Raw genomic sequence first — 14536 nt, forward strand, 5'->3', positions numbered from 1 at the left:
ATGAGTCACAATACGTAAATGCTCTTAATTTTTGACTAAAAGATACTATTTAAATAATTTATACCCGTTTAGTGATTTTACTACACAAATTTCTAATAACATTTAATGTCATTTAGACCTAATAGTTCACCATTTTAGAAAATCTCAACATCAATGAATCTTAATAGAAAAAGACAACATACAAATATATTTGGCGCAGAGTTCATACAAAATAGCAATGAAATATCATACTTCTCTAATATTCACAATGCTGATACACTTATCACCATTATGGACAGCAAAACAATATAAAAATGCTTACGGTAACAATATTCATAAGTAGTAATTTGTGGGGCCTGTAACATGTATCGTATAGCAAGCATTGCAATGAAAATTCTAACAATTTTTAACATTTTACAACATCCAAAATTCACTAAAACTGCAGTAATTCGTTCGGCTAATATAAGCAACATAATTGATATATGAAACGTATATGGGATCTACTAGAGTTAAACGATAGAAGCAACATCAACACGCAAAATTGTGCAGTTATTTGGCTGAAATGATTATACTTATTACACGACACACTTAAAATGCAAGTACTTAATTTCTGCTTACGAAAAAACACATGTAGCTCGTTTAAAACCACAATAATATAATAAGCAAATATTACTATTATGGATATTTTGTATTTAGTTAATTACTGATATTCATCACGGAATATTTTGATAGGTTCGAAAAATTGAATCATTTCATTTATCATTTCGCTTCCACCTAGTATATTCTGCAGGTATCATACATACATATGGCTTGGTATTCGCACAATTTACAAATACAGTATAAAGATCGTACTGTATCGTCGTCATTGCCAACCGCCTGAAGCTCAAATATTTAGTATTGAATTTTTGTATCGTGCGATGCTAAGTTAGTGACAGCAACTGATTTTGGAAGAGCTATCTTCTATAAATTTGGGATTATATGTTGCTAACGTAAGTAATGTACAGTGCATTTATTTAGTGTCATTAAATTTGAATGATAGTCATATCGAAAAGTTATGTAAGATAAGGTGATTCTTATGAAGACGAGTATTAAACGTATTGTATCAAATTGTCACAACCTTTTCCATGAAAATTTCTTGATTTGTAAAAATTTAAATTTACCCTATAAACATTGGTCCATACTTATTGTTAATAAAAAGGGCCAAGAGAATGATCAAAAAGTATTCGACTTCATAAGCGATTTTAAAGGGCCTATTTCAATTATATATGTTGTGTCTGCAACGGTATCTCGAAGAAGATAGTTGAAAACTCGCGGACAAGGCGGACAAGGACAGTTAAGAGAGGAAATATTCGATAAAATGGTCCTTAATACTTAATACAATGCGTACAATTATGTTATCACCTAGTATTATCTTAAAACTTACTATCTAACTATAAAGTAAGTCCCATCTCCAACTAATCCTTATATGTATATCTCAATTCTCACTATCGGGACAAAGGCCAGTTAATTCATTCCTTAAAGCTTCGTATATGTATTTTCACTATATGTCTTTCTTTTTATGTACGTTATACGTACATTAACAATGTATACATATTATATAAAATAATATTTGATGAAGACATTGATGGATTGTTAAACATGAGGTTAACATTAGTGATTTTGATGCAATGAGCATTAGTTGATGTTTATTTTTTTAAGAGGATATACCTCGTATGTTATAATATGATTTTTAGTGCTTTTAGTTATTATACGCTTAAACACTGAGGACCTTTGAGACTAGTTTTTGTTGTTGTTAATGAAATATAATTGATTTACATCTTATCTTTTCTAGATGAGTTTTATTCACAATGATTACTTTGACTTATCTTATAATTGTCATGAAATCCATTAATATCACTATGTTACGTTTAAATATAACACACAAACAGGTCCAAATAAACTTTTTTATCACATTTTATACAGTGAATGTGTACTAAAGGCTTAAAAATTTTACCATAAGCTTTTGGATCTTACACTAAAATATTGTCTTTGGAATACGAGAGTAGTACATATTACAAAAGATACAAATTACGGATTAAACTACGTCGCTTATACCAGAAGTCGACGATTATAAGTAAGTTTATATACATACGTTTTTACTTACATTAATATTCTATGACAATATTATTTTCAAATTAAGCTATAATAATTTATCAAACGTTTATAAAGGATAATTTGATCGCACGGGACAGCTAATATGTTTATGACTATTCACATTAATATTAGAAAAAGTTACAAACGAAATACCTTACGATCTGTTCTGAAAATAATCTGGCACTATAAGCGATTTGGCACAGTTTTTCTTAGTTAAAAGCTAATTGTCTTAAATCACGTCTACGATTACGTATAATACATAAACTAGTTTATAATTTACACGTCTTTTCAATGTCCCACCTACTTCACTATTCGATCTTTTATAGTTCATTCGACAACTTTAAAATCATTGATAGAATTCCAACGTTCCCAGTAGGGAGTTTACTGGCTCGATTCCAGTGTATATAAAGCTCTTAAATCGAGAAAGGTTTTAACCTTATTTATATAAATAAATCGTCCCAATACTGTTTGAACTAGAGTACTCACCTGTCTTTTCATAACGGCATAAACACAATTTGTTAGAAAGAGACAAAATAATACTTTGGTAAATAGTGTCATTAGACTGATTTGTTTTTATTAAGGGCTAATTCTGCAGGTTTTCTATAGGGGGTGTAGCATAAACTAACAATTCGTATACTTGCAAACAATCAAGCTGGAATTCACATCAATCATTATTTCTCGTTTCTCTCGTCAACTTATAGACGCTTAACAACACCAACATCAGGAGGATTTCTCCTCCGCCAAATCTCATCTACTCCCATCATCCCCTCTATGTGTTTCACTCTCACTAATATTTTCTTGAACGGAGGGGTAACGCGTAGGTACAGTAGAGCTGGCTGCTGATTCTTCAGGGTCTGTGCTCGATGTTGCCTTGTTTCTGTACAAAATGCAACGCTATAGATAATCATGTTACGAATTTCGTAATTGATGTATGAAATATTAAATTTAATATATGCATTTGAAAAGGGTCTTCCATTTAAAGAGATATTCAATTACTGTATGTTTAATCACCGGTAGTCATTTCATATTTACTTAATACAACTGTGCAAATGCAACATGGCGTATTTTAATTAAAACTCGAATCATATTAAATTCATTTCGAGCATTAGTATGTAATAAGGAAATGTATAGCTACTGGTTTTGGATTTGGAATATGCTTAATCAATATTAGTTCAATAGCTCCAAAAATTTAAAAATTATAGCATTAATGTCTCGTTCAAGCATCTAGTTGTTGATATAAAAAGTCTACTTTATAAAGGAAAGGTTAAAATAAAAAGCTTCTGTGCACACAAAAAACTAAAGTAAGCTATAATGTTTGCATGACTGCGTCCTATCGATATTTACTTGTTTGTATATAAACCTTTTGTTAGCTTTGACGGGATTTGATGATATTTCAAGCGGGATTTTTTGTTGTCCAAGCGAAAGCAGAGTTTTAAAAACCATATATACAAAATTACCAATCTAGTTTATCTATCAGCATTCTTGGAATTTCTTTGGCAGTATGTATTAGGTGGTTTAAGGAACTGTACATTTAAAATATTCGCTGTGAATAGTATAGAAAAATAACACTAAAGTTATAAATTAAAACCTGTTGATTTTTGATAAAATTTTATATTTAAGCTATCATCTCTCAAAAAAAATTGTATGTTAATGTGTTAAGCTATCATTATTAAAGAAAAATAAGCAATCATTCAAGGACTGTACATAATAAATTGATAAAATAATTGCCAAGTGTTATGATGTACAGGTTTAACGTGAACTGTGCATTTTATTTACATAACTGCTGTCTAAGTATGAGTGCTTGGAACAATGCCATTTACAAATCTACACGAGAGCAATGTTCTATGCTATGATTGCAATCATTCTTGCCTCATGAAGAACCTCAGCCAGCCCCTTTTTTGTCATCCATCCAATCTCGAGTGCCAACTTGACGAGCTGAATATTGAACTGACGAAGTGAAGTCATAACTCCAGTAAACATTACGAAGTATATAGGGACTATAGATACGTGTTCAAATTACAGAATTTGATGTTATTGTTAGCAAAATAACACTTTCGTATAGTAAGAACTTAAATAAGATTAATTACCTGGTTGTCAAATATTTATGTTTCTTGTCGCTTTTTTCGCTTGTACTAGGACTTGGCTGTCTTTCCAAATGGCCCTATAACAGTGAAAAAAGGTTAGTAATATTTGAGTGAAATCCCGTAATCGCTAATGGGGCTTTTATTTGTTTAATGTTTTTTTTGCCGGGTTGTAAATGTGCGAAGTGAGGACCTTGCGTGATAACGAAATGCACTTAGAATATTCTTATATACATATATCTATAACTGCCTCATGGAGATGAAGAACATACAACAAAAGTACCTATATGTATTAGGCATGGTCAATAAGCTTAACAACACAGTTGAATTGCTGAAAACAGTCAGAAGTAATATAATGTATGAAATTTGGGATTAATGTGATTTACATACATTAAGTTGCAATTAAGCTTGTCTTTTATAATGTTAAATAATTGTAAGTATTCAAAAGTTCAGATACTTCCTTACCTGACTAGCATACATTGCGGCGTCCAAATGTGACTGACTATGAACATTTCCCATCTTGCTCAAAGGTGGATTTTTGAATGAGTAAGAGAATGCTAACCCCCTTTTTAATGACGCCCTAGAAGTAATCTCAATTAATGATTAAGGACTTGTTAGAAGCGTCTAAATGCGTTCCTACGCCATCGGTGCTCTTGGGTCGCTTTTAATTTCAAATTTTCTATCGCTAACATACACGTTGAATAGGTATAAATGCAGAAACACATACTATATTTTTAAGATTCCAACAGCGTGTTTGAAGCGAGCTAATGATACTGTAACAACAACTTATGCTGCACAACTTCCTACGCATGTAAATGTAAAAAAATAATACGATTACGATTGTCTTTTAACTTTACAAATTGTTCGATCCTATTGAAAATATATACGCGAATACCACAAATTTAAGAGAAAACATTTACATACTATATATTTTCGCCTGCTGATCGTGGTTGCAAGAATACTAGTATTTGCAAAAATTTTAAATCGTTAAAAATAAACCCATCCAACCGTTTATAGGTCATTTAGAAATATTTCGAAATAATTGTTCATTGTTATAGGTAGTAAATTAGTCACAAAATTATCTTTAACACTGTGTTACCTTGTAGGACTTGGGGGTGGATAACTACTTCCACGATGGTCGGGAGTTAAAAACTGAGTAGCGTGTGATGCTGCCAAACGATTGCGTTGTAGAAGTTCCTGATGTGACTGATATAGTCTCTCGGAAGCTGACGGTGCTCTATTTAAATATAAATACATATAAAATAATCTTCAGATTCTTTCTTATTAACAATCTCGTAACTCGTGATGTCATGACATGTGAATAACAGTCACATTTCTCCTTCTTGTATATTTCATCTATTAACTCTGATTTGTTAAGTTAGTATATGGTTTTGTCTTATTAGTATACTGGTGAAAACATGTCTTAAATTAACTATTAAGGTAACCTAGAAATTGAACCATCTGGAATGCATGAGTGCTTCAACCTAGGCCTTGGCGCTGTAAATAATGTTTTATAAGTACCTTAAAGAAAGAGTCATTGCGTCTGGATTAAGGTCCGGATGGCTGCTCAAAACGGAAACATTGTTCGAATGGGGTGACAAGGAGTGTGGTGACTCGGGAGCTGGCGTAACATGGAGTGTTAGCCCATCCGCTACCTAAAGCGCCCATTACATAAACACATTAGACATAAATGGACAAATTTTTGTTTGGTTTCATAACAATATGAATTGTAGTTATTTTAGAATATAAAAAAAACGTTTTTTTTTTTTAATTTACTATTCACAATATGTGTCACTGTAATAAAGAATGTTTAGAAAATTATTTAATGTACACCTATATATTTTACGCCTGTATTTATTTTTGTGATATTTTTTCTTGAGTAGATTCACACTTTTTTTTGATGATTGATTCACACACTTCACATGACTGTCTATTATTTGCATTACATTGCATAACTTTAGCATTTAATACAGCAAGTGCATCAGAAGTAGGAAATACCGAATTTATCGTGAAACCTCGATCGATATCCAATAATATGGACTGGTAATTGGGTTCGAGCATATTAGGGTCGGACGGATTAATCCGTTACCGAATTATGAATTCATGATTTATCTGATCTGTGTATACCACGGATGATATATAAGTCACTTAATGCAAGCAATAGCATCTGTAACACTAGCCACTGTTTGGAATTCTCTTATTGCAACGCCCAAGCGAAGAATGCTTGAAGTTGACTTTTAACGTTGCATGACTAATCAGCTATTCGATCTGGAATTTAATTGCTAATTTGGTGGTATTTACTATTTATTTATTAATACCATTAATATTTATTTTACTTGCAAAGCGCAATTTTATTTGATTTCTAATTTTTAAAAATTGCTGTTATTCCTAAATACATCTACATGTTAAATTTGAAACCAACATAATATTATGTAGTTGTATCGCCTTTCGTGCCGAACCGAAATCATAATAAAACTTGCTCGAGGCCTAATTATATAGAAATTTTAGTTATTCCATAAACATTACCAATGGTTCCTTTTCCGTTGGTGTTTCTGCCTCAGTCACTACATTTACTGTGATTGATGTAACCGCTGAAAACAAAACAATCACCTTAATAAATATATTACAAGTTTACGTAAACGAAATGGATTAAAATAAAAATGTAGAGATGGGATTGAAAGAGGTTGCTTAATTATTTCGTTTATATGTTGTTCACAACAATCGGTAGAAATTATTATTTTTCTTACTTAGCTTAAAGCTATAACTGAAATAATACACTAATTAGAAGTAAATCATATCATGCATATTTATACTACTTTCGATGGAGGTTCAGTTTTCGTATACAAATCCTTCGAAGACATTTAGCAGTGCAGACCAAAAGATAACAAGCTGTTTTTAAAGGAACAGGGATATTTAAGCATCCTGCATATAAGGAGAAAATATAGACTAATAAGAGACAGAAAATAAGACATGATTATAAAATGCCTTTCTACTCTTTTAACTGAAGATAAAGGGAAAAGAAGTATCGCTCGTGACTCACCCGAACTTCTGGGACTTAGTGACCTTTCGAAGTTATGCTGCCTACTCAGAGGCCTACCTCTTGATACCGGCGGATTTCTGTGGCATACTTAAAACATTAAAATGTAAATATATACTTACGCTGTTCAAGAGAGCCGCCTGCTCGGTTTACGATTTTGCTTGGCCCGGGGTGAGGTTCGTCACGGGAAGCGGCACTGTTAATTTGGATTAATTTGAACTATTAAGGATGAGGTACATCGCAAGCGGAAATCGATACTTTCGCAGCGACAGTTTTCGTTTACGTTACTAAGGTTTTATGGATAATATCAAACATAAAGCCGCACAGGTGAATATTGTTTATGAATATAATGGTTTCTTATTCGATATATTTTCAACCCACGAATATACAGTATTTACAAAATTCTGAACCTCAATAAGTGTACCTACCTTTGAAGTAGAGACTCTTGGGCCATGGAGTTACAAAACAGGCGCGAATTAAAGGCTTACATTAGCGCCTGGAATATAGTACCAGTGATCCCAGAGCCTAGTGCTTTCCTCACTCAACGAATAAGTATTGCAATACAGAGAGGTATGCTGACTGCATTAAACACTGCCGTAGTCACATAACTTTCAAAATTTGTTTGTATTTTCTATTTATCAATTTTTAATAATTATTATTACTATGTGGGTTAAGAATATTGTAATGACAAATAGTACTGTGACTGAATAATATAATTTATTTTATATAAAAAGTTTAAAAAATAATATTCTAAAATGTATATTTCAGTCTTGGAAAATTAATTTATAAAACTGATTGCTCCTAGGGAAAACTTGAAAGATATTGTTACGAAGACGGGTTGGATAAAAGGCTTTCAAATTTTTTCAAAAAAATGTTTAACAATGTATTCAGGAACTGTAATGTCTTGAATATACTATAACAGTACATGTAAAGTTACCCTCGTTTTCGGGAGGCTGAATCATTTTTTTCTTGCCTTTTGTGAGAGGTCCCAATTGCCTGTTACAGTTTTTTAAGAGCGGTTATAATAATATATATATATATATATATATATATATATATATATATATATATATATTTTAACCGGTAATTATAATATATATATATAGATATAGTGAAGGAATAGTGATTAAGACGGAATGTACTTTCAGACAGAACTTTCTAAATAAACGCTTAGCTCTTAAAGCGTGAAATAAAATGATACGGTATAAATAAAAAAGTTATAAAGTCCACCGCAGTACATAAAACGCTAAACCGATATACCTGAGTGATTGCTGGAAACTGGATAAACGAGATTGTCGTGAGCTGGCGGTTGATAACCGATGCATATAGTGTCTCTGATTGCCAATTCGGCTATAACTGGCAACATCCCCGGGAGCTAAAACAAATCGCTTTCCAAAATCTAATAACACACAAAAAACAACGCCTGGCCGCAAAAATGCAAAATATTTATGTTATCCAGCGTGGATTTTCAGCATTGGAACTCTTAATGGCAAGCAATGTCATAGATGCGAATGTTTATATGTTATAGATGCGAATATCTTAAGTTACATTAGTAGTGAAGATAATGATGTTTTGTTTCCATTAGTGTAGACTAATACTTCCTATTCATGATAACGAACTATTGTTATATTGCTTTATCTAAAGCACTAGTCGGTCTTTGGAATGAAGACGAATGAGTACTTAATTTGAAACAATAACACTGATTCCGTTCCTATGAATAAAGAATATGGTAATTTACTTTATTTTAATCGATGGCGTCTTTTTAATGTAATTTATTTAAAAAACCAACGAAATAAAATGTCTTGCCTTGTCTGCCTGAATTTAACTAGACTATTTTAAAGATGAACTATCAGGTCACCGTCTCGTCAGTGTAACTGTTTTTATTTATAGGTAAGTAAGTCTCTATCGCACTGTCAAGGTGTTAGAGTAAGATAGTGTCGAGACTTAGAATCGAGGTAAGCATGACATGGTAAATCATGACATGATCTATGGTTTAACGTTGACAATTCGACACTAACCCCCCCCCCCGCTCCGCCCCTGATGCCAAATCCGCTTTTAGGTATAACCCCGCAGATCAAATCCAATACTATAAACCCTACGGAAGTCATAATTAGCCTTAAGTCCCGACTGTGAGACTAAAATTGAATTTGTTAATGATTTACCTTCAATATCGTAATAAATGCACAGACAAATCGATTGGTTAGCTGTTATTGATGGATCTTAAAATAGCAAACACTTATGTTAGGTTAATATTATATGAATGTAAGCTCACCCTCGTTGGAATCGGTGGTGAATGATTGTGAACACTCATCAGTCGACACGCCCATGCCTCGGTGTAACATGCACGCAACTCTTTCACGAGCTTCGTTCTCAATAGCTATATCTTCAGCATTCTTCACCTATTTATTAAGTGTGTTAAAGATTTGGTAAGAACAATGTTCAAAAGGCTCAGTGCTAATGTAAATTATCGGAAATCTGTCCATAAATTTTCTCATAATTATCAAATAAATTAGAATAATTTATAACAGTTGAGACCCTTCTTGTAAGATTAGAAATCCCAGGTAATAATTAAGTGTTAATGTACGAATTCAACTATTCGACAATAAAAAATATTAGTTGTCATTTTTAACAGTTAACATTAGTCCCTCATAACCCAGAGGCTCCTAGCATGGAGCTAAGGCCTGAACAATGTTTACTGACTACAGGTAGTTTGATTTAAATAAAGATTCTTTTGCATTCGTTTTATTATCGTTAAACGTCGGAATTCTGCGTTGTGTTTTAAAAATTATTTAAATTAAAACAATTATAAGTGTTTAAAGGTTATCTCATGCTTAAATTTTTATAAAACTAATTTTATCTTACTATTTTGGTCTTCTCTATAAACGTTATTTTATAAAAAAGACATGGTTAGCCTTATAATAAAAAGAATATAGACTAATCCATCAAATCAAATGTTATAATAGTGTACTAGCGTGTAAGTGTATGTGATTTTTTTTATTCGTGGAACTGGCCGGTAAAAACCATCGTTAGATTGTCCCCAATATTTTTTGTGCTTTGAGTGGTTAGTGTAAAGTTCATCATTGACAAAAACATCACAACCGTGTACAACTGCATGAAAAAACTATAACCACACTAAGGAAGGTTTTAGATAACGCTTACAGGTGAACAACTTTGCATGGTGCTATGATAAAATGACATTAGTTAGGATTTCTATAAACATATTGTTAATATAATATAAATCTATTGACATTACCTTCATAGTATATGTTTCACTCGATTCTATCTCACTTAGCTCCCGCGATGGATTTATGGCTGCCCAAATTATTAATGCGTGGGAAAGTCGTGCTTCTTTAATTTTCATTTCTAAGGTCTGTAAATAAGATAGTGTAACTAACCGTTCTTTATGTTTCGACAAGTTAATTGACAAATGTGCCAAATCGCACATGTGCGAACCACGTCAAAATCATGCCAAGTTAGGTATCGAACATAATAAATATTTACAATATAATTAAGATTTATATTAAAGAAGTGAGAAAAATGAGTAAATTATTCAGTGGTTTATTCGATTTCAGTATGCATTATTTTATTACGAACGTTCCGAGTTTATAAGTTTAAATTGTTACCTTAAGTGTTTGCGTTGGAGTTGAATCTTTTGTAGATTCGCTTAGTGTAAAACATCCTATTGCTGAATTGAATTCATCCACTATGACATAAATGAGACTATTTGACTGGCTCTGGCTTTTTGCTGATTTATGCCATGATACAAGTCTCTCCAAAAATATTTTGGGTCTAGAAAAATGTCTTACGTTAAAACCTACTAATAATTTTTGGTAGCGAAATCGCATTAATACGGCCACAATGATACATTTATTGATATTATGTGAATTATATCGGCTCATAAAAGACTTTATCACATATCTTAATAATGCTAGAAGGGTCAGTGTAAAAATAGAAAGAAACTATTGTGCGTTCCGTTCGAATGTGATTGAATAGAAATATCAGAAAAAGTTAAAGGATCTTTGACTCACAGTTACACTATACATAAAATATAATGAGATATTAAACTATAAAATATACATGTAACATTTTTGCTATAACATACTTTTACGTATATTTTTTTATATAGGAATGTACGATATGTAGACTAACCTTATCATTTTATATGGCAATGCACTTCCTTTTGACTGTTTCTTACAAATTAACATCACGTCCGTCAAAAGAAATAGTTTTATTTCAGTCTGTAATAAGATTATACCATAAATGTGTTATTCTTTTGATGTAATATTAATAAAAAGACATGGCATTCATTAGATACATATTAAAAATTCGCAAAATAAACATTCGCTTATCAGCCTTAATTATTAAAATAAAAGTGGATGCATCCAAAATCGCTAGCAGTCAATAAATCGTAGTTCTTGCCTCTTTTCCTATGTTATCCTTAAACCGCAAGTTACACTCGTATACTAAGTTGCGCAAAGGCAATTCTGTAGAATTTAACACGGATGCTTTTAAGTTTAACGAGCAATATGTCCTGAAAGCACGTTCCATTTCCTCTTCTTTAAATTCCTGAAAGAAATATGATTGATATCATCTTAGTGTTGTAACAAAAATTCAAAATAGTAAACTACCACTCATAGAGCACATCATAAAAACAAAGACTAACTTAAGCCTTCATGTAATAAAATCATTATTATTACTCACCAATTCGTACGGCTCAACCGAGTTTAACAACTCATCAAGTTTCTCTATTTCATCACGTTGACGCATTGACCGATTTAAGTCAATCACGTAACCTCTTACGAAATTTTCCTAAAAAAATCATTCAAACCATCGTTTATAAGCGATGAATAAAAATTTACCTGACATTGTACCTAATACCGGCTACTTACCATAGACTTTAGTGTAACAGATTCTTCATTTGATTTAGCGTATGCAACGACTCGACGAAGTATAAGACTATACTTTGTGAGCCGTTGCATAGGCTTCACGAGTAAGTCGGATAACTGGAGTCTGAAATAAAAAGTGCACAATAAAAAGTAGTAAACGTTTTAAGGAAATCAACTTCATTTGTTAAAAGCTAATAATAATGAGAAAAAAGAAAGCATATATATAATAAGACTAAAATTTATGTGTATTGAATAAGATCGACGAAATTTACATGATAATACATTTTCAAGTATAAATATATACTTTTTCTTCAATGTAACTTCATATTGTAAACTAACATGGACTTGTAGTAATAATTGATGATTAATAAGAATTGCGTTAATTCGATATAAGTATCAGTAGTTCACATTGAATATTGACAAATTGAGTGTTTATAACACAATTATAACCGCTCCTCATTTTAATGTCAACAGATTAATAAACTCGATTTCATTCCACTTAAAGTTACATGATTTGTATTTTATTATTATTTATACCTGTTACATGATTTGTTCGTATAACACCAATTAAGGTATAGGGAAAATTCCGGGTCGTTTTGCATAAATCTCAAGTATGTCATCATTTTTGCCTGTTCACTCATATATTTTTCATATGGCTGAAAGATCTCGGGAAAACGACTAAATCCGTCAGCCATTAATTCTACTTTATATCTGAAAATATATTTTATAATGAAGTTGGGATATTTCTTAAGAACATTCTTAAAAATGACTTTATTTAATAAATGTAATAAATATCATAATATCTTATCGGAAACTAAATTTCGATTCAATTTTTTTAAACCACCAACTCGAATAAATTTGTATTAAACCATATTTTTACAACATCAAACAAAAGAAGTTCTTATATAAGTCCCTTACACTCAAGTCAAGCATTTTCAACTTTAAACTAGCAAAAATTTACTAAATTAAACTAGCTAAACATTACAAAAACTTGTGGATTTAAAAGTCTCTTACGGAGTTTTGTTTTCCACGGCATCTTTAACCATTGGATAGAATGTTACGTTCCAAAATACCAGATTTGCATTAAGCAAATCTGGTATATTTGAAAATAACTTTGCTGTGTCAACATCCAGCATTTTGCCGCTGTCCTGAAGTGAGTGTGCTGCGGCAATAAATACCTGTAAATACAAAACTGTTGTTTTTTCTGTAAACAAAACTACATATGATTTTTATCGATTGTAGCCAATTGTTTGCATATATGGTGTTATAAATATAACATTTATTTATTCACAATTCAACATTAAAATAATGTCAGAGGAAAACTTTTAACAATAAGTGCTTGCTAATAGGGCCCCGGATCTGCTGTTCGTTGTTGCCGTATTGGGGCATGAAGTGTTCATTTGGCCACTACTACTTATAGTCCGGTCAATATAGACATTTGAAATAACAAAAATTCCTGGAAACCTGAATTTTGGTGGAGAGCTGGGGTTTTTCATTACAAATTAAGTATTAAAAATCCCCATCGATCCTAGTTGTGCTACAAAAGGTCAAAGTTTCAGGATTTTTGAATTTTTCGCGAAAACCGTAAGTTTTATCAAACAACTTTTGCCAAAGTTATAAATCTTGAAATTTTCTACAAAAATGTTATTTACAATTTTCTCCTAGTTAGCATTTCTGAGATATCGCGATTCTAAGAGTCATATTATACATGATATGCACATATGAGCCACGTGTATACATTTTCCTAAACTTAACAAGATCGAATCTTTTGGTTCTGGAGTTGTTGGTAACCATAATATTAATTACCATAAAGTTCGTGAAGTTGGAATTGCTTCTATGTCAAGAATGGTAGGTGAAGAATAGTAAAACGCTCTGATAAAGTACTCCCTCTTTTAGCTGCGAGTAGCACTGTGATGTTCACGAAGAAGAAGTAGCTATAGACACTAATATTATTTCAACGCATGAGTATCTCTAAAGCTTTTGAGGATGAGATTAAAAAAAATTGAGTGTGAATAAGTTCCTTACCCCTTATTACTCTTCAATGCACCTGGAATGCGTAAAAGAACAAAGTCAGCAATTTACGATTGCTTTCAATCAGTCGATCGTACAAATACTACTTACATTATTGATGGAGAATACCTACTACATCACGTTGTGTGGGATCGAGAAGAAACCTTATTATAACGTTATTTTTGATGTGAACATCAATGTCTGTCTGCGTTAAATGTTAATGATAGATAGTGTCTGCGAATGATAGATAGACATGGGCTTACAGTGACGGTTGTATTTGACAGCTACAGTGACTTAACAAAGGATATTAAGCTGCACAATAACGTAGTCGAACTACAAGAACATCATCGGGTTCCGAGATTATCTTCGATGAATTTATGACGGTTCCAGCGAATCAACAACAATTTTTC

General features: G+C 31.9%; 1 protein-coding gene across 1 annotated transcript in view; it reads right to left on the reverse strand.

Annotated features, from left to right (window-relative positions):
* Nucleotides 1-14536, reverse strand: part of LOC123718682 — a 44607-nt gene continuing 30071 nt past the window's right edge. The window contains exons 7-23 of the mRNA XM_045675384.1: nt 13131-13294; nt 12654-12827; nt 12120-12240; nt 11932-12039; nt 11650-11796; nt 11380-11468; nt 10854-11019; nt 10484-10600; nt 9503-9629; nt 8491-8605; nt 7353-7426; nt 6720-6784; nt 5715-5848; nt 5293-5430; nt 4659-4773; nt 4200-4273; nt 1-2989 (exon numbers count right to left, since the gene is read on the reverse strand). Of these exons, the coding sequence (XP_045531340.1) occupies nt 2860-2989; nt 4200-4273; nt 4659-4773; nt 5293-5430; nt 5715-5848; nt 6720-6784; nt 7353-7426; nt 8491-8605; nt 9503-9629; nt 10484-10600; nt 10854-11019; nt 11380-11468; nt 11650-11796; nt 11932-12039; nt 12120-12240; nt 12654-12827; nt 13131-13294 (2058 nt within the window). The 3' untranslated portion in view covers nt 1-2859. The remainder of the gene's footprint in view (nt 2990-4199; nt 4274-4658; nt 4774-5292; nt 5431-5714; nt 5849-6719; nt 6785-7352; nt 7427-8490; nt 8606-9502; nt 9630-10483; nt 10601-10853; nt 11020-11379; nt 11469-11649; nt 11797-11931; nt 12040-12119; nt 12241-12653; nt 12828-13130; nt 13295-14536) is intronic.

Source organism: Pieris brassicae, chromosome Z (genome assembly GCF_905147105.1).
Source record: "Pieris brassicae chromosome Z, ilPieBrab1.1, whole genome shotgun sequence".
In the NCBI taxonomy this organism is placed as follows: domain Eukaryota; kingdom Metazoa; phylum Arthropoda; class Insecta; order Lepidoptera; family Pieridae; genus Pieris; species Pieris brassicae.